Source organism: Caretta caretta, chromosome 9 (genome assembly GCF_965140235.1).
Source record: "Caretta caretta isolate rCarCar2 chromosome 9, rCarCar1.hap1, whole genome shotgun sequence".
NCBI classification, from domain to species: domain Eukaryota; kingdom Metazoa; phylum Chordata; order Testudines; family Cheloniidae; genus Caretta; species Caretta caretta.
Genome location: NC_134214.1, coordinates 9467092 through 9488059, shown reverse-complemented (window position 1 = coordinate 9488059; position 20968 = coordinate 9467092). Strand labels below are relative to the sequence as shown.

The following is a 20968-nucleotide window of genomic DNA, read 5'->3' as shown; positions in this document are numbered from 1 at the left end:
TCCAATATTTTGTTTTATCCGCATTGTTCAATGTGCGGCCCTCGGTCTTATTTCTGGAACATTATTCAAACCCTCCTCTGAAGACAGAATTATTTATTTCCTCATGGGCTTTTCAGTGGTGCTCCTCACTATAGAATATGAGTGCTTCACAAACAGTGTATTTTCACATTATACCTGTGAGGTGACGGGATGGTATTATCTTCATTTTACATATGGGGACCTGAGGCAAAGAGATCAAGCGTCCACTAATTTTGGGTGTCAAATGTGAGACGCCTAAGACCTGATTTTTTCAGAGTACTTAGAATTATATCATACTCTATATGTTCAAAAGCACAGGCAACCTTAATGATGGGATTTCCTAATTTCTGAGTGCTTGACTTTGCAATATTGTAATGTTCTTCTAATGTAGTGTTTTGTGTGTAGGTTCTTAGGTTTTTAAAAAAGCAAACTGAAAAGAACAAAATAGTCTATCATATGGAATCATATTTACACCCACATAGGACCTTGGTTGCTTGAAACGTTTAGGCCCATTGCACATACTTTGTTAGTTCAAGTGGCGCAACAACCGATAGCAATAGTAGGTTGTTGTCCTCTGTACGTTTCACCAAAGGAGGAGGATGACACATGTACTTTGTCAGCAAATATCTCTGAAACTCACTGGCAGGAAGGAATACAAATTTTAGGAGAATTCAACTTCCAATTCTAGCAAGTCTCTGCTGAATGGGTGTAAACTGAGATTTTTTTCAAAGGCTTATAACTTGTAGACGAATTTTGGACATTTTTTAAAAACAGGAAGAGCACAAAGCACTTCCCGAATGCCCGGGCAAGCCTCTTGCCTAATTTCAAGCCCTTGATCCAAAGTGCAGAGGTGCCTGAGCTTCTCAACTAAATGGTTGTAAAATTGTTTTAACCTGGGCAAACCAATATATCTTCCCTGAATCTCATTCAGGAAATGGCCAAACCCTTTTTGTTGAAACTTTCCAAAATAATTTAGCATGAGGCAGACATCCTATAGGGAAAACTTCAGCCCAAATGTTCAAAATTTAACACCATTATAAGCAACTGAAAACGGGGTCTTATAACGGGAAGGATCGGGCAATATTAACTGTGGACAGCACTAACAGCTCCACCTATAATATTTTGTAGCTCGGTAGGTTCCTTCCCAAAGTGCTTTACAATTGGTGTGCCAGATTGATCACAACAGCTTGACCACACTAGCCCTATGCCAGTTTACATCAGCTGAGGATCTGGTCCTCTATTTACAGGAATTTCATCAAACACTGTAGTGCAGCCAGCAAAAATTTACCCAACATATCGGCATCTCAGAAATTGAGTTAACTGGAGCACAGAACGAACCCATTAATTTTCTTGTCAGGTTGCATCTCTTTCTTCCCAACATGCATGCGGGGATGAATTCTGCCCTCAGTAACTCCCGTAAACCCCTCAATGGAAGTTAACCTCAACGGGGAGTAAACCGAGCTAACCTCAGAGTAACATGTATCTTTATGTAGCATTAAAATAGAAAACTCAAAAAGATTTACAGGGAAATCTGTCTGAAGTGATCACCCAAAGGGCTGTTGCCTCCTTGAGGTTGGTCTATAAGTAAAGCGTGAGCAAATTTCCACAGGCAAACCTCTCCCTCAAGAACAAGAGGACCGGACATGTTTTTGTAGTGAACGTCATGTCCGTTCCACTCATTGTTTTTATTGTTTTATTAAGTAGGTACAAGCGTTTGGGCCAGCCCAATGCCCACGTATAGTTGGTAGATCAATTTGTGAAATGAGATGCTTCAAAATGAAAGAGGGTATGAATTTAAATATTAAGATTTTGTCCCTGATTCTGCAGTCCAGCGGAGGAATACTTGGCGCAAGTCCGGGAGGGGAGGGGAGGCAGTTTTGAGCCACCTGTCCATGCTCTACCCTCTCCTGAAGGCTGCCCTAAGCTATGCCTCCTGCCAACAGCCCCCAGAAGCTAGGAGTGTGTGCGTGTGTGTATGGGGGAAATGTCACAATAAAATTCCCAGGAGCATTTCATGAATGACCCCCAGCACCACCACTTATGCCCTTTCTTTGAGCATTCTGCATTGGGTGAATTTCACCTTTTGTCCCTTTCCTTGGAGAATCAGATGGGGGAACATGGTCAGCATTTTGCTCTGGAAACAGGGACTATCTTTCCAGAGAGTTGGCAGGTGAGAAACATCTCTGGTTTTTTTTTTTCCCTGCACAGGGGAACTCAGATAATAGTCACCGTGTGGCCCTCCTGTGGTCTAGTTAGATATGCAGGTTATAGCACACGAGCCCTACTTTCAGGCCCCCAGCAGCTATTATTCACATCTTATTTATTCACCTGCCTCCTTATCTGCATAGAAATTATACCTATGAATGCAGTAGCTTCCTGTCGACATAATCTGCTTTGCCTGTGATCAGGAAGATTCAGGAACCTCAAACAATGATGAGTTACAATATCTGCCATAAACAGCACTGGCAGCCTCTCTTCCTTCTTCCTCAATGGGTGCTCAATAAATCCTTCCAGTACCAAGGCCCCATCCCTGCAATGTGATCCCATGAACCCTCATTGACTTGAGCTGAACTTCAGAGGTGCATGGGTCTGCCCACATAGATCAGATTGTTGGACTGTTAATTCAGAGAAAAACAGTCAGCTATTGTATTGGCTTAAAGAAAAAAGACCTACATTTGAAGTAGTGTGCCTGGTCGTACTGATCCTCTTAACATATAAAAAGGATGTTAGGGAAAGCCCAAGAGAGGACAGCTGGAAGAGACACGCGATATGAGGGAGATCCCACACCGGAGCCATTCTTTTTAGGTGACGAGTCTGAGGAACTGTCCCAGACTGAGGTGTCGATGGAGGAAGTTTTGGAACAGATTGATAAACAGTAATCAATCGCCAGGACCAGATGGGATTCACCCAAGAGTTCTGAAGCAACTCAAATATGAAATTGCAGAACTATTCATTGTGATATGTAACCTATTGCTTAAATCAGCCTCTGTACCAGATAACTGGAGGATACCTAACGTAATGCTGTTTTTTTTAAAAACGCTCCAGAGGTGACCCTGGCAATTATAGGCCACTAAGCCTAACTTCAGTACCAGGCAAACTGGATGAAACTATAGTAAAAACAGAATTATCAGACACACAGATGACCATGATATGTAGGGAGAAAGTCAACCCAGCTTTTGTGAAGGGAAATCATGACTCACCAATCTATTGGAATTCTTTGAGGGGGTCAACAAGCACGTGGACAAGGGGGATCCAGTGGATACAGTGTACTTTGACTTTCAGAAAGCCTTTGACATGGTCCCACCCCAAAGGCTCTTAAGCAAAGTAAGCAGTCATGGGATAAGCGGGAAGATGTTCTCATGGATCATTAACTGGTTAAAAGATAGGAACCAAAGGGTTGGAATAAATTGGCAGTTTTCACTGTGGAGAGAAATAAATAGTGGGGTCCTTCAGGGTTCTGTACTGGTACGAGTGCTGTTAAATATATTCATAAATGATCTGGAAAAGGGGGTAATCAGTAAGGTGACAAAATTTGCAGATGATACAAAATTATTCAAGATAGTTAAGTCCGAAACTGACTGCGAAGAGTTACAGGGGGATCTCATAACTCTGGGTGACTGGACAACAAAAAAAACAATGCTGATAAGTGCAAAGTAACTCATACTGGAAAACATAATCCCCAAAATGAGGAGGTCTAAATTAGCTATTATCACTCAAGAAAGAGATCTTGGAGTCATCAGGGATAGTTCTTTGAAAACATCTGCTCAATGTGCAGTAGCAGTCAAAAAAGCTTACAATGTTATAAACTATTAGGAAAGGGATAGCTAATAAGACAGAAAATATCATAATGCCACTACATAAATCCATGGTATGCCCACACCTTGATTACTGCATGCAATTCTGGTTATGCCATCTCAAAAAAGTTGTTATAATTGGAAAAAATACAGAGAAGTGCCAACAAAAATCGTTAGGGGTCTAGACAACTTCTATACGAGGAGAGATTAAAAAGACTGGGACTGTTCATCTTAGAAAAAGATGACGGAGGGTGGATATGATAGAGGTCTATAAAATCGTGACTGGTGTGGAGAAAGTGAATAAGGAAGTGTTATTTACCCCTTCACATAACAAAAGAACCAGAGGTCACCCAATGAAATTAATAGGCAGCAGGCTTAAAACAAGAATAAAGAAGTACTTCTTCACACAATGCACAATCAACCCGTGGAGCTCATTGCTAGGGGATGTTGTGAAGGCCAAAAGTATAACTGGGTTCAAAAAAGAATTAGATAAATTCATGGAGGATAGGTCCATCAATGATTATTAGTCAAGATGGTCAGGGATGCAACCCCATGCTCTGGGTGTCTCTAAACCTCCAACTGTCAGAAGCTGGGAGTGGACAACAGGGGACAGATAACTTGATAATTGCCCTGTTCATTGCCTTTGAAACATCTGGCAGCATACTGGATACTGGGTTAGATGGACCATTGGTCTGGCTCAGTATGGCCATTCTTATGTTCTTGTCTTCAAGGCAGTGTGGTCACAACTAAGGCTCAGGAGTCAAAACATCTCTGTTCTATTCTCAGTTCTACCACAGACTCACTGTGTAAACTTGAGTGAGTGATTTAACTTTTCTGTGCTCAAAGAAGTCAATGATACCTAACTAACAGGGATGTTGTAATGTTGGTGAAGTGCTCTGGGATTCTGAGATGAAAGTCAGTTCAGAAATCCAATGAATGACATTTTATACATTGAGCAACTGTTGGAGAAGACGGTACCATTTTAAAAACTAAATTGTCACTTTCTGGCCAGGGTAGTTTAACTGTGTTATTTCCTTTTCCAAGCCCAGGAAATACTGCAGAAAGTCAAATACTGGTACATGGGCAAGTTTTATTTTTATAAATAAAAATAGTACTGGGTCAGTACTATTTAGAGACAGAGCATCAGTATTAATTATTTGCCTTACCAATAAATCATTGAATATCAATCTTTGGTTTGACCTATCAGGCTGATCTGTTGAAACATTCTTAGGCTTTTGTCTACAATTACCGGGGGTTCAACGCACGGCGATCGATGCATTGGCAGTCGATTTAGTGGGTCTAGTAAATTGACTGCAGATCGCTTTCCTGTCGACTCCAGTACTCCACCTGGAAGTGCAAGGAGAGTCGATGGGAGAGCGTCTCCAGTTGCCATCACGTAGTGTGGACATCATGATAAGTAGATCTAAGCAGTGGTGAGCTGGAGCCGGTTCGCTAGAAACGGTTGTTAAATTTAGAAGCCCTTTTAGAACCGGTTGTTCCACAAGGGACAACAGGTTCTAAAAGGGCTTCTAAATTTAACCGGCCAAAAGTGGTACCTTAGGTACCAACTCCATGGGTGCTCCAGCCCTGGAGCACCCAAGGGGAAAATTTGGTGGGTGCAGAGCACCCACCGGCAGCTCCCCGTCCCACCGCTGGCCCCAGCTCGCCTCCAGCTCCTCCCCTGAATGCACCACCCCGCTCTGCTTCTCCACCTCCCCAGGCTTCCCGCGAATCAGCTGTTTGCGCCAGAAGCTGGGGCAGGCTGAGAAGCAGGCTGCGGCTTCCTGCTCAGGCCCAGGGAGGCGGAGGTGAGCTGGGGCGGGGGGGGGGGGGGAAAGGAGGGCCACCTGTGCCGCAGCAGGTAACCCTGGGGGGGGGAGGGCTGGCCCAAAGGGGAACCGCTCCCCGCCACAGCTCACCTCCGCCACCTTTGGCCTGAGCGGGAAACCACGGCCTGCTTCTCAGCCCTCCCAGGCTTCCTGCCGAACAGCTGATTCGCTGGAAGCCGGGGGAGGGGGCGGAGAATCAGAGTGGGGCGGTGGGTTCAGGGGAGGAGGCGGAGGTGAGGTGAGGTGAGCTGGGTGCATGGCACGGAGCGGCCGGTGGGTGCTCTGCACCCACCAAATTTTCCCCGTGGGTGCTCCAGACCTGGAGCAACCAGGGAGTCGGTGCCTAAGGCGCCACTTTTGATGTGATCACTGGGGGAGCGGCCGCTCCCCCGCTCCCCCCCCAGCTACGGTCTCCTGCTCCTAGGAGCCAGAGGGACCTGCTGGATGCTTCCTGGGAGCTGCCCCAGGTAAGCACCACCAGGACTCCCCATCTCGCCCCCCGGCAGGTCCCTCTGGCTCTTAGGGGTGGGGTGGGCACCCACTATGGTGGCCCACGAGACCCTCCTGCCCAGTTCTGGGGGCAGTCAGGGGAGAGGGGTGGATGGGGCAGGGGTCCTGGGGGGGCATCAAGGAACGCAGGGGGGTTGGATGGGGCAGGAGTCCCGGGGGGCGGGAGTGGGCAACGACCCCCTGGTGGGGTGAGGAGGGAACCCATTGTTAAGATTTTGGCAGCTCATCACTGGATCTAAGTACGTCGACTTCAGCTACGTTATTCACGTTGCTGAAGTTGCATAACTTTTAGATCGATTTCCTCCAGTAGCGTAGACAAGGCCTTAGTAAGCTAATCATTAATACACACTGTATATTGCAATCTAGGTATTTAACTGGCTCTGATCACTGTAGTAAATGAGCATAATCATCTGAGTAGCACTACTCTGGTCCTGTATGAGGGAGGTGGTAGTGTGACTTTCAGGACCAGTGAACACTGTACATCTCCCCAGTATATCGCAGTTCTGGAAATATTTATAAATAACCTGGGCTTGCTGATCATTTGCAACAAGATGCACAGGGTTCAAAAGTCATCTGTATGTCATTCTGTCTAATCAGTTGTACTTTGAGCTCTAACATAAAATTCACAAAACCACATTCTAGAATCAGTTAGGCTTTCTGCGTAAAGAACTGATGGGATCAGATGGCCCTCATGAACAAAGGATCCAGATTATTTAAAGGGTTGTAATTTACACCGCCTGCAAAGCAAATATGTGCTTTGTTATCTATATTTATTTCCCTCTGCTTCACAGTACATCTGAAATAGTATAAAATTGTAGAGTTTGTGTGTGCTCTGGAAATGACTATAAGGTGCTGATACGTAGGGAGTAAAATTGCACCTTGGTCTACACTACAGAGTTAGGTTGATAAGGCAGCTTACCCCAACCTAATTATGTCAGCGTACACACTACAGGCTGGCTCCGGCTAATGTAAGTGCCCTACTACAGCGACATAATAACTGCATCTCCACGAGAGGCGTAGGGCTTATGCTGATGGAGTTAGGGTGACACAGTGTTGTTGTAATCACTGCATTACTTACATTGGCTGTTGGCTCTCATTCTTGTCAATTGCATGGCTATATCCTAGAGCTAAATTCTCCCAGCAGGGAGCCCTGATACTGCCTGGAGGCTCCTGGCTCCCCGCTCCTACCACCTTCCCAGGATCTCAGCTCCCCGCTGCCAGAAGCCTGGCTGCCCCCCTCACGCCCAGGCTCTCGGCTCTCCTTCACAGCCAGGCTCCCAGTGGGAATCCTCAGTACAGCTGACATGCTCCCCACAAGGAGAGGGGAGCCAGGAGCCTCCAGGCAGCAGCCCATCTGCCAGCCGGGAGTGGGGAGCCTGGAAAGCAGCTGGGCTGGGAGCTAGAGGGCAGCTGGGCTCCAAGTGCCAGCCTAGCTGGGAGTGGGGAACCCAGGAGCAGCCGGGCTCTAGGTGGAGCTCCCCATCTGCCCTAGTTACAGCCTGGCTTTCTTGTCAATTTCAGGGCTCAAGCATGTAGCGGTGAAATTGACAAAAATGACAGCCAACAGCCAATGTAAGTAATGCAGTAGTCTAAATGGACACTGCGTCACCCTAACTCCACCAACATAAACCCTACGCCTCTCGTGGAGGTGGAGTAGGACACTTACATCGGTGGAAGCCAGTCTGTAACGTGTATGCTGCCATAATTAGATTGACATAAACTGCCTTACATCGACCTACCTCTGTAGTGTACACCAAGCCTTAATTTACACTTTTAAGGCTCTTTTCTAAAGGCTTAGGGTATGTCTTCACTACCCGCCAGCTCAGGAGCCAGCGATCAATCCAGCGGGGGATCGATTTATCGTGTCTAGTCTAAACGCGATAAATCAATCCCCGAGTGCTCTCCCGTCGACTCCTGTACTCCACCACCACAAGAGGCACAGGTAGAGTCAACGGGGAAGCGGCAAAAGTCGACTCACCGCTGTGAAGACACCACGGTACGTCGATCTAAGTACATCGACTTCAGCTACCTTATTCACGTTGCTGAAGTTGCGTAACTTAGATCGATCCCCTGCCCCTAGTGTAGACCAGGGCTAAGATTTCATTTTTATAATATAGTGAGGTTCCTCTTTAAAGGGCCCAAAGGGTGGCTTTGTTAAAAAGAGGGTCCTATGAGATACAAACTAAGTGATTTTGAGTTGACTTAAGCTATGCCTTCACTGCAAAAAATTTTTTAAAAATACCTTTGCTCTTTTTAATCGAGATAGCTAACTCGAGTCAGCTCTCTCACTGCAGATCCTAGTGGAGACAAGGCAGAGGTAGTTTTTATCTCAAGATAACTACCCCAGATGAGGAGTAGAGGATTATACAGAAGAAACAGGAGTAGAAAATACTCCATGTGAGCGATGCACAGGAGTTAAGGTTGTACCTTAACATTTACATTGTCTGACTCTGGGTTAGTGTGATTTTAAAGCTAAGAATTTACAATCAATTTTACAAGCAGAAATGCATGTGAATAATTTGCACACACTCAATGAACAATTAGACATCTATGGTTACTTGGAAGGAAGAATAAAGAGTAGACGATGAGTCCTTCTGAGGGACAGACCATCCCTGGTGGGGGCTTAACTAAAAGAAAGAAACTTTCCAAGAATGCGGAGAGTGCCAGAGTGAGAATAATTTAAGACTGACTCACTGCTCTGTGCCCTTGGTAAGTGTCCCCATGTGAGCCAAAGTGGTGAGATAATTGATTAAGTAACAGGTGATGATCTTCATCTGAGTAGGGAAGGAAACAGACTTCTAGGGTGGAGGCTGGCACAACTGATTAAGAGAGCTTTAAACTAGGAATTTGGGGGAGATGGTTGGGAGATGTCCAGGTAATCTCCACGCCGGATTTTAGCATTGAGAGGGAAGAAAATGAAGTAAGAAAGGATACAGCCATGGGTAGGAGAATGTATATAAGGAGGAAGGGCAGTGTGGATACCAGTCGAATAGGTTATACTGGCTGTAGAATGACCGTGCCTAATAGGGTACAGAATGTGAGCGAGGCCAAACAGCAAAAATTAAGATGTTTGTACACCCATGCGAGGAGCCTAGGTAACAAAATGGAGGCACTAGAGCTACAGATGCAGGAAGTGAAACCAGATATTATAGGGATAACAGAAACATGGTGGAATAGTAGTCATGACTGGACTACAGGTATCAAAGGGTATGTGCTGTTTAGGAAAGACAGAAATAAAGGTAAAGGTGGTGGAGTAGCATTGTATGTCAATGATGAGGTAGAATGTAAAGAAATAAGAAGCGATGGAATGGATAAGACAGAGTCCGTCTGGGCAAAAATTACACTGGGGAAGAAAACTATCAGAGCTTCCCCTGGGCTAGTGCTTGGGGTGTGCTATAGACCGCCGGGATCTCATTTGGATATGGATAGAGCCCTTTTTAATGTTTTTAATAAAGTAAATACTAATGGAAACTGCATGATCATGGGAGGCTTTAACTTCCCAGATATAGACTGGAGGACGAGTGCTAGTAATAATAATAGGGCTCAGATTTTCCTAGATGCGATAGCTGATAGATTCCTTCATCAAGTAGTTGCTGAACCGACTAGAGGGGATGCCATTTTAGACTTGGTTTTTGTGAGTAGTGAGGACCTCATAGAAGAAATGGTTGTAGGGGATAATCTTGGTTCAAGTGATCATGAGCTAATTCAGTTCAAACTGAACGGAAGGATTAACAAAAATAAATCTGCAACTAGGGTTTTTGATTTCAAAAGGGTTGACTTTCAAAAATTAAGGAAATTAGTTAGGGAAGTGGATTGGACTGAAGAATTTATGGATCTAGGCCTGGGATTACTTTAAATCAAAGCTGCAGAAGCTATCGGAAGCCTGCATCCCAAGAAAGGGGAACAAATTCATAGGCAGGAGTTGTAGACCAAGCTGGATGAGCAAGCATCTCAGAGAGGTGATTAAGAAAAAGCAGAAAGCCTACAGGGAGTGGAAGATGGAAGGGATCAGCAAGGAAAGCTACCTTATTGAGGTCAGAACATGTAGGGATAAAGTGAGACAGGCTAAAAGTCAAGTAGAGTTGGACCTTGCAAAGAGAATTAAAACCAATAGTAAAAGGTTCTATAGCCATATAAATAAGAAAAAAACAAAGAAAGAAGAAGTGGGACCGCTAAACACTGAGGATGGAGTGGAGGTCAAGGATAATCTAGGTATAGCCCAATATCTAAACACACACTTTGCCTCAGTCTTGAATAAGGCTAAAGAGGATCTTAGAGATAATGGTAGCATGACAAATGGGAATGAGGATATGGAGGTAGATATTACCATATCTGAGGTCGAAGCGAAACTCAAACAGCTTAATGGGACTAAATCAGGGGGCCCAGATAATCTTCATCCAAGAATATTAAAGAAATTGGCACCCAAAATTGCAAGCCCATTAGCAAGAATTTTTAACGAATCTGTAAACTAGGGGTTGTACTGTACGATTGGAGAATTGCTGACATAGTTCCCATTTTTAAGAAAGGGAAAAAAAGTGATCTGGGTAACTACAGGCCTGTTAGTTTGACATCTGTAGTATGCAAGGTCTTGGAAAAATTTTGAAGGAGAAAGTAGTTAAGGACATTGAAGTCAATGGTAAATGGGAAAAAATACAACATGGTTTTACAAAAGGTAGATCGTGCCAAACCAATCTGATCTCCTTCTTTGAGAAAGTAACAGATTTTTTAGACAAAAGAAAGGAGTGGATCTAATTTACCTAGATTTCAGTAAGGCGTTTGATACGGTGCCACATGGGGAATTATTAGTTAAATTGGAAAAGATGGGGATCAATATGAAAATTGAAAGGTGGATAAGGAATTGGTTAAAGGGGAGACTACAATGGGTCCTACTAAAAGGTGAACTGTCAGGCTGTAGGGAGGTTACCGGTGGAGTTCCTCAGGGATCAGTTTTGGGACCAATCTTATTTAATCTTTTTATTACTGACCTCGGCACAAAAAGTGGGAGTGTGCTAATAAAGTTTGCGGATGATACAAAGCTGGGAGGTATTGCCAATTTAGAGAAGGACCGGGATATCATACAGGAGGATCTGGATGACCTTGTAAACTGGAGTAACAGTAACAGGATGAAATTTAATAGTGAGAAGTGTAAGTGTAAGGTAGCATTTAGGGATTAATAACAAGAATTTTAGTTATAAGCTGGGGACACATCAATTAGAAGTAACGGAGGAGAAGGACCTTGGAATATTGGTTGATCATAGGATTACTATGAGCCGTCAATGTGATATGGCCGTGAAAAAAGCTAATTCCAGTAGAGATAAGGAGGTTTTAGTACCATTATACAAGGCACTGGTGAGACCTCACCTGGAATACTGTGTGCAGTTCTGGTCTCCCATGTTTAAGAAGGATGAATTCAAACTGGAACAGGTACAGAGAAGGGCTGCTAGGATGATCCGAGGAATGGAAAACTTGTCTTAGGAAAGGAGACTCAAGGAGCTTGTCTTGTTTAGCCTAACTAAAAGAAGGTTGAGGGGAGATACGATTGCTCTCTATTAATATATCAGAGGGATAAATACCAGAGAGGGAGAGGAATTATTTAAGCTCAGTACCAATGTGAACACAAGAACAAATGGATATAAACTGGTCATTGGGAAGTTTAGACTTGAAATGAGACGAAGGTTTCTAACCATCAGAAGAGTGAAGTTTTGGAATAGCCTTCCAAGGGAAGCAGTGGGGGCAAAAGATCTATCTGGCTTTAAGATTAAACTCGGTAAGTTTATGGAGGAGACGGTATGATGGGATAACATGGTTTTGGTAATTAATTGATCTTTAAATATTCATGGTAAATAGGCCTAATGGCCTGTGATGGGATGTTAGCTGGGGTGGGATCTGAGTTACGTAGGAAAGAATTTTCTGTAGTATCTGGCAGGTGAATCTTGCCCATATGCTCAGGGTTTAGCTGATCGCCATATTTGGGATTGGGAAGGAATTTTCCTCCAGGGCAGATTGGAAGAGGCCCTGGAGGTTTTTCGCCTTCCTCTGTAGCATGGGGCACGGGTCACTTGCTGGAGGATTCTCTGCTCCTTGAAGTCTTTAAACTACGATTTGAGGACTTCAATAGCACAGATATAGGTGTGAGGTTTTTTTTTGTAGGAGTGGTGGGTGAAATTCTGTGGCCTGCATTGTGCAGGAGGTCAGACTAGATGATCAGAATGGTCCCTTCTGACCTTAGTATCTATGACTCTATGAATCTAAGTGGACTCAGCTCGTCAGCTGAGGATGGTTAAAAGGGAGACAGGAAGAGATAAGAGAGGGGTAGGCTGATAGGGAAGCCCAGAGAAGCTCAGGATCTCAGGGAGATGAGAGCTCTCCCACCTTCTCCTCTGGGTCTGGAAGAAGGTAAAAGCCACAGGCTGTGGGGAACAAGCCCTTGTTTAGCATGTTGTAAATAAAACACATGGTGTTGAACTTACTACTGGAGCACGTGAGGATTGTGTGCCACATGGAGTGCAGTGTGAGGTAGCCCTGCCCTCTGACAAGGCCTTGTAGGGTGACCAGATGTCCCAATTTTATAGGGACAGTCCTGATTTGGGGGTCTTTTTCTTATATAGGCTCCTATCACCCCCCATCCTCTGAACTGATTTTTCACATTTGCTGTCTGGTCACCCTAGGGAGTTGGAAGTTTTCTTGGTAGATCCGTAACCCGATTCGCCCTTACCTACCTCTGCATGTGCATGAATATTTCACATCTGATTCTGAAGCCTGGGCTCATGATGCTTGCACTGAATCTCAAGCGTAAGCTTTCATTTTGGTTATAGGACTGAACAGAACAGTGAGAACAGAACTGGTGTCTCCCCGAAAATCTTCTCTCTGAGGCTTACCTAATGGTGCCGGTCTGGTGCTCTTAGGTGATGCTCGCTTGGGGGAGGACTCAGGATGCGGGGCGACAGGTTGTACCGGCCGAGTCTGCTTGGCTGCCAGCTTCTTCAAACTCACTTGCCTCTTGTCAAACATTTCTTGCACGTCTTCTAATTTTTGTAGAACTTTTTGGGCATTGGCCTGTAGGCAGAACAGATGTGGAGCAGATGTCATTCACAGATAGACAGAACACTGGGATGGGATCCTTGCACCCCAACCTCAGAACAACAGCATTAGGCGGTAACACACCCTGCATTCGGTCTTAGAATAGTGCAGCAGCTGCTCTCTGCAGGCACTGTACTCCCACTGAGCACCTCCCTCTACACACTCCCTGACACAGGCTTTGGGGTGCTACCCCAAAGGGACTCCTTGTGTGATTAAGGACTACTCGTATGAGGAAAGGCCATTGCCCCAAGTGTCCACATTTGTGAATAGTTTGCTATCATAGATCTCCTTTTGCATTTCCATCTGAACTGAAGCCATGAGAGAATATGTGAAGTGTGTACTTTGAAATTCACTGCTGGTTTGTAGGAAGTTTAAATGGGCAGTGTAAAAATTCAACAAGCGTTACCTTTATTTCAGGGGTTAGAATCATGTCAAACTGGTTGTAGAATTCCTTAGGGTTAGACAACTGGTGTTCCTTAGCGGTTCCCAGGAATTTCTCTATGTCACACAGCGCAGTTTCGGCTCCCTCTTGTGATTGGCACTTGTCCACAGCTTGAGACGCTAAGAGGTAGATTCCAGCTTCACACCATTGCCTGGCCTTTAGAAGAAAACAGAGCTATTAGGACTTTGCAATAATGGCACAGTCTGAGGCTTCAATGCTGCTGCTTCTTGCCCACTATTTGAACAGAAATAACACTCTTCAATACCACCAACATGCCCATGTTGGTACAACAGCGTCAAGGCTGTGAGCAGTTCTCAAGATGCACTGTGCATTAAAAACAAGGCACCACAGTAAATTCTATGGGGCCAAATATGACCCAGGGTAACCCCACTGACTCAGCACTGTGCTTCAATGAAGTTGCATGCCAGCACAGAATTGGACTCATTGTATTGAATTTAAACAAAAGCAAGAAAGTCTAGTGTCTGTCATTCTATCATTAATCCACTTTGTTGTGCCTACTCACTGGAGGGGTCTCAGGACAGTTCCTTCAGCAATCCACCTTCACAACGGGCTAGGCAGAGGATAAATTGACACTCAACTCTGATTCCCTCCTTACCGGCTTTAAAATATTGCACTATTGATGATGACTTCATTTTAAAAAATAATTGAATGGCCTTCCATTTTTGTAAACAGCAGAACAACGTTAAAAAATAGATTCTTTTTCAGCTAGCTACCCCAAAACATGTCTGCGATACTGTCAACATAGCCAGATGTCTCCTGTCACAAAACCAACATCCTATCTTTACTGCTGCAAAAACACTAAGTTATTGTGCAAAAGAAAAGAAACTGCCTGGGGGCTTAAGTCGTGCACTAAGTTGCAAGCCAAATTGATTTTAAAGTGAAAGAGTCAAATGTTTGCATTATAAACTCGCTGTTTCAAGACAACAGCTAAACCTTCACAGGCTAACTGCACCATTCCTTGAGACATCAGATTGTGTCCTGTAACTCTGAGTAGCTATACTGTACTCTGTGTTATTTGAAAAATACCCTGAAGCAATTAGACATACTCTTCTGTCCGATGAGTCACTGGCAGCTGAAACAACAAGGAGTCCGGTGGCACCTTAAAGACTAACAGATTAGTTTGTTAGTCTTTAAGGTGCCACCGAACTTCTTGTTGTTTTTGTAGATACAGACTAACACGGCTACCCCCTGATACTGGGAGTTGAGAAAGCAGGGCATGAGGGAAGATCCAACCCACAGCTTGTATGTAAAGTAGGACAGAGGATAGCTATTTTTTCTTGATAGTGATTTATGCTAATCGAGTAAATAGCTGATATAGTAGGTAGACTCTGCTGGCTGAGGGGTTTCCATTCACTTAGAACAAGTCATCCATGAAACAACAGATTGGATTTGACAAGCACAGTGTTTAATTGCCCGAAGCACTTCAGTTCCAAGGGATACTCCCACTCTGCAGGGCACATGCCTATGGCCGCACATGCAGTGAGGCCCCAGCGCCTTCTTGTGCTTGGCACTTTTCCAGGGTGCATCTTGGCTTGCCACCCACATGTGTAATTGGCTAAGGCATGGTAGGAGCTAAGTGCACTGAGCAGGAGGCAGTGACTTGGATAAGTTCCCAGCTTTTCCTCCGGAATCTCTTTCTGAATGAAGCCTAGATCTTCTTTTTCTGCATTCCCAATCACCAATAGCAATTTGTCCCATTAATAATCAGTAAATAATTTGCACATATACCTTTCACTTGCAGGCCTCAAAGCCCTTTAGAAAGGCAGATAAGTACAGGACCCCAAAGTCACACAGGGGCAGACCTGGAAATAGAAGCTAGGTGTCCTGTCACCCAGCACTGTAATCAGTCCATCTGACCACAGCTGTCCTCATCAAATGGAAACAGGATATCCTTAAGTATATTAACTGTGCCCTGTACCTGAGCCCAGATCTGCAAACAATCTCTACATTTACAGATCCATCCTGTGAGGTGCTGATCACATCCTGTGACATGCTGAGTACCCTCACCTCCCATCATATTATAGATGTAAAGAGCAGCCCGCCACAATTCACTGTCACACCCCACTGACTTCAATGAGGTTGTTGGCCCAATATAGGAACTAAGAATCATCTGGCCAGATAGTAAGGGTGGTACAGTAGTTGCTTCAAATCTCCCTTGGCACTAGCACAAGATAGAGTAAATGGATTCGTAAGGGAGGCCAGAGGGTTTCATTAGTGCCGTCTCACTTTGTTTAACATTCAGTTCAGATAAGTACCTATGAGTCCAGATAGATAACTGAACCTTATCTGAACTCCCCAAACCTGTTGGGTCTGTAAAGCTGGGCTAGGAATCTCACAAATGGGTTTTCTGGTAATTCTTGCCTCAAATCCGGCTGAAAATACCACAAGACCAGTCACTTTCTCGTGGCATTTGAGCATTTCTGCTTCCCATCCCAGCCAGGTCATGGAAGTGTAGAGAAGCTTGAAAACAAAAGAATGTAACAAGCAGTGAACTGATCATTGGCAAGCCCCAACTGAGGCTTGGTCCATGTTTTAGGTTTAGCTGACTTCTTATTTTACCTCAAGCCCTAGTTTTAACGCTCCTAACTGTATAATTCAGGGAAACCACTGTTCTCTTTTATGCTACCCATTCTCTCTCTCCTTTCTGAGGCGGATACCACGACTGGTTTCCCGCAGCTGTGACTAGTAGCTGATTGGGGGAAATGGTGAACATGCTTTTCTCTAACCCCAAATATGTGATCCCTTAACCCGTTATTTTTTCATGGAGCATTACTAGTGCTTTCCTGTAGGAAGACTTGCTCACCTTGTCTAACTGCTTATGCAGCTCAAGGGACTTTCCCAAAATATCGTATTTCTTCTTGGTCTCATTGGTAAAGTCATCACAGATACGCCTGAGTTCAACACACTTTGGCCTAATGGAGTCGACTGCATAATGGTTGTTTTGGATGAGCTGGTCTCCATGCAGAGCTAGTGCCTGGGCCTTTTCCAAAGGTTCCTGCACAATTAACAAGAAGAAATGAAAAACCATCACACCCTAAAGGATGAGCCTAGTCTAGATGACTCCTCTATAATTTCTGATGAAGCCTAGAGCTGCAGGTTGGTTCATTAAATAATTTGCACATATACCTTTCACCTGCAGGCCTCAAAGCCCTTCACAAAGACAGATAAGTACAGGACCCTAAAATCACACAGGGGCAGAGCTGGAAATAGAAGCCAGGTGTCCTGTCATCCAGCATAATCATTCTTTTGGCTGACACCTTGTATTGTTTCACACCTGCCTTGAAGACTGACTTCATGATCTGTGAGGCTGGCTTATTTCCGTTGCCTTGCAGATGTGTAGCTGACTCTGTAGGCTAAATCCAGAAGTCAGTCTAAGGGACTCTCAGTTGGCGTAATTTATGCCATAGGCACCGACTTTCTAATGTGCCAGGAGATGCTCCTCGGCCCCGCCCTGCCTTTTCCCACCCCCACTCCACCCCTGCCCTGCCTCTTACCACCCCCACTCCACCCTCTCCCCAAGCACACCCCACCCTCGCTCCTCCCCCCAGCACCCCCTGCACGCTACCAGAACAGCTGACTGCAGTGGGCGGGAGGCGCTGGGGCGAGGGGGAGGTGCTGATCGGCAGGGCCGCCAGCGGGCGGGTGGTGCTGGGGGGAGGGGGAGGTGCTGATGGGGGGGCTGAATACCATCTGCCAGGTCTGAATACCCTAGGAGGTTGGAGTAGTCGACATCTGGATCCAAACTTTAAAAGGCTGAGCTCATGCCCATTTGTAAACATACCTACTCAATAGTATGTAACTGCAGTTTCTGGTGGTGTCGCACAGAACAGTAAGTGTGGTGTGTGGACAAAGTTCTACAAGTGACTAACAGTAGCAATCTACAATAACTGAAACATGAAGTCCAGTAAAGTGCAAACCTGTCCTTTCTCTTCCAGTTGTTTCCGTTCCTTTAGGAGGTGCTCCACTCGAGTCACACTGTCTCCAATATCCGTGAAACCAGCTTGCGCTTCCATCAGATTATCCAGTTCCAGTTTTACCTACAAGAAACACAAATAGCCTCATATTATAACATCCACAGCCTCCTAGGACTTTATGGCGGTCACCATGCTGCACGCCATGGGCACTCCGAACTTCATGGTGATAGCAGTGATAGAACTCAATCCTCCTGCTCCACAAGCACCAGCCCCTGTAAGGGAGAAAATTCACGAGTTGCTAGCAGGGCTGCCCTTAGGATTTATGGGGCCCTATCCAGTATTATTATTAAACTGGTGCCCTTCTGACCGATGGCAGCCTGGGCTCGCATGTGTATATTAGATAAGGGTGGTCTTTTGAAGGATTTATTTAAAAAACTCTATGTCTGAAGATCCAAGCATTTAAGGCTAAAGATGAATACTCAGATTGTGCATCTAAAAATCTACGCAAGGAATTTTTAGAGATGTGATTTTATAATCTTCAGAAATCTTCACACTAATGAAATATTTTTAAAGCAAATTTTAAACTAAGGTCCTGTAGACTAACATGTTCTGAGTAAATATTACAGTAATGCACAACTGGTTTTGTCAGTAAATTCAGAAACTGAGGGCTTGTCTACACTGCGAAGTTGTCGACAAAACTTTTGTCTTTCACGGGTACTTAAAAAAGCCCCCCAGCAAAAGACAAAAGTTTTGCCGATGCAAGTGGCAGTGTGAACGCAGCTTTGTCAGCAGGAGCGTGACAAAGCTAACGCCGCTCGTGGGGCTGGAAGTATTTTGTTGGCAAAAGTGCCAACAAAGTACCGAAAAAAGTGTTGACACAACCTTGTCGCTAAAACCTGCGTGGTGTAGACAAGCCCTGACAGTATATACCTGGGAGTTGGCAAATGCCTGTTTAAATGGCTTCGTTACCACTTTAATGGCTCTTTAACAATTTAAATGTTGTGCTAACAGGTCTGGTAGGCAAGAAGGCTTTTTCACTTTAAAAAAAAAACAGTAGGTGAACACTTCAACCTCTCTGACCACTCAGTAAAAGACTTAAGAGTGGCAATTTTGCAACAGAAAAGCTTCAAAAACAGACTCCAAGGAGAAACTGCTGAGCTTGAATTAATATGCAAATTAGATACCATTAACTTGGGTTTGAATAGAGACTGGGAGTGGCTGGGTCATTACACATATTGAATCTATTTCCCTATGTTAAGTATCCTCACACCTTCTTGTCAACTGTCTAAATGGGCCATCTTGATTACAAAAGTTTTTTTCTCCTGCTGATAATAGCTCATCTTAACTAATTAGCCTCTCACAGTTTGTATGGCAATTTCCAACTTATCTGTATGTATATATATTCCTTCTTACTATATGTTCCATTCTATGTATCCGATGAAGTGAGCTGTAGCCCACGAAAGCTTATGCTCTAATAAATTTGTTAGGCTCTAAGGTGCCACAAGTACTCCTGTTCTTTTCACTTTTAAGTACTAGATCCCCTCCGGAGGAAGACTCACCAGACTGCAGCAGCCAGCCGTGCTGGGAGCCTGCAGGAAGGGTCAAATTAGAACAGGGATAGGAAGAGGCAGGACGGTGTACACTAAGACCCAGGGGTGCCTCAAATTTTCAGGTGCCCCGCGCAGCTGCCTATGCTTAAGGATGGCCCTGGTTGTTAGCAGTCCAGGGCCTATGATAAAAAGAAACTAAGCAATTCTTAGTCCTTCCAGTAGAGGATGGTGGGAGACACACTACCCAGTTGGCTGTGCAGCATTACCGTGTTACTCAATCATTTAGTGAATACGTACGAGCACCCTATAAGGATGGAGCAGCTTCCCCTTGAGACTTGCTTAGTACTTGGCTTCTAATGGCTTAGCCAGATCAAAACGCTCTTTTGGATCTCCTGGTGGAGCTTCTTGCTCATTCCTTCCCCCCCCAGCATTTTTTAATCAAAATACAATTTTGACAGAAGTTTTCTTGCCCGCTCTGTACACACACACTCGGTCCAATCTGTGGCTGAAGGCCTCTGGTAACTGACGACGTCCACCCTGGACTATGGCCAACATTTGGCAGAGATAGATCGAACCTAAAATCGATCGGGTATTTCAAAGGATTATTGGGGTCTTTAATGAACCTACTCCGATAATTTTCAGTGTGCTTATGTAGCAGGGGAGTTTGGCAGGCTTTTGCTGAACTGGGATCTGAAGCCCCTCTTTCAGTGCACCAGATTAATGAGTGGCTTGGATTCAATGGTAAAAGTCACATACGATGAACAGGCAAACATAGTCTACTCCCATCTGTACCTGCTAGAGATGCTTGCATCCTTCCCTGGACTGACTCTTCTTCCCATACTAGCATCTGTTTCTCAGATAGTCTTCCTCCCCACACATCTATCCCATCTGCCAAGGCATTCTTTTTGCTCCCTTGTCTGGGCTCTGGTCCTCCACCTAATACTGAGCCTTTGAGCTACTTTCTAAATGGAAAAGCTGCTCTACGCCATGGCAGAGGAGTGCAACCGGCTATGCACAACACAGTCCACCTGCCATTCTGTTCTTGTTGCCTTACTGAGTTGGGGCCACTCAAATTTAAGGGCATGGAACCTAAGCATTCTGCATTAATCCACCTCTAGTTGTACAATTAAGGCCTTACTCAAAGCCTATTGAAGTCCACAGAAAGAATTCTATGGATTTCAATGGGCTTTGGATCAGCTCCTTATCAAACATCAATTCCTTCAAGATGCTAATACTTTGCATGAGGCTACCCAATAATTCTACCAAGAAGTGTATCGTTCTAATTCTTCCTTTCTTACTGTGGCTTATTGAGATACCATGTGACATTTGATAACTGGTTGGAGTTTCATTTTAGAATATGTGGTTCCTATTTCATTATGAAGATGTCTTTTTTTGATGAACAATATACACTGATTAGAATAGCTATCTGGAAACGTTTGAGATGATTTACCAGAAAAGAAAGTCTATATTTAAGAAATAAGTAAAATACCTCTCTGAAATCATGTTCAAAGTGTCGGAGCTGCAGGCACTGTTCCAGTTTTAGGTGATGTTTGGACCAAAATTGATCAAAAGCCTTTTCTGTTTCATCCAACTGAGCCAATAACCTGTTAAGAAATTAATTGGAGAGTGAAAATCACTTGATATTTATGAGTGCATTGTTGTTTAGTGAGCTAGTTATGCAGCGAAGGTGAAATTCAGCCAGGTGTTTAGGGATTACAGAAGGTGTCTTCAAAGCAGAGCAGACAGACAGGGAGAGGTTGGGGACTCTTCACCACACATATGAGGTAGAGCTGGGCTTCACGCTGATTCT

At 44.6% G+C, this 20968-nt stretch overlaps 1 protein-coding gene across 2 annotated transcripts in view; it reads right to left on the bottom strand.

The window, feature by feature from the left end:
* MCF2L2 (MCF.2 cell line derived transforming sequence-like 2) overlaps positions 1–20968 on the bottom strand; it is a 317075-nt gene that overhangs the window by 150384 nt on the left and 145723 nt on the right. For both annotated transcript variants that reach the window (XM_048863063.2, XM_048863066.2), the window contains 5 exons: positions 20648–20762; positions 17612–17731; positions 16498–16689; positions 13638–13829; positions 13030–13207 (listed from right to left, as the gene is read on the bottom strand). In XM_048863063.2, the coding sequence (XP_048719020.2) occupies positions 13030–13207; positions 13638–13829; positions 16498–16689; positions 17612–17731; positions 20648–20762 (797 nt within the window). The remainder of the gene's footprint in view (positions 1–13029; positions 13208–13637; positions 13830–16497; positions 16690–17611; positions 17732–20647; positions 20763–20968) is intronic.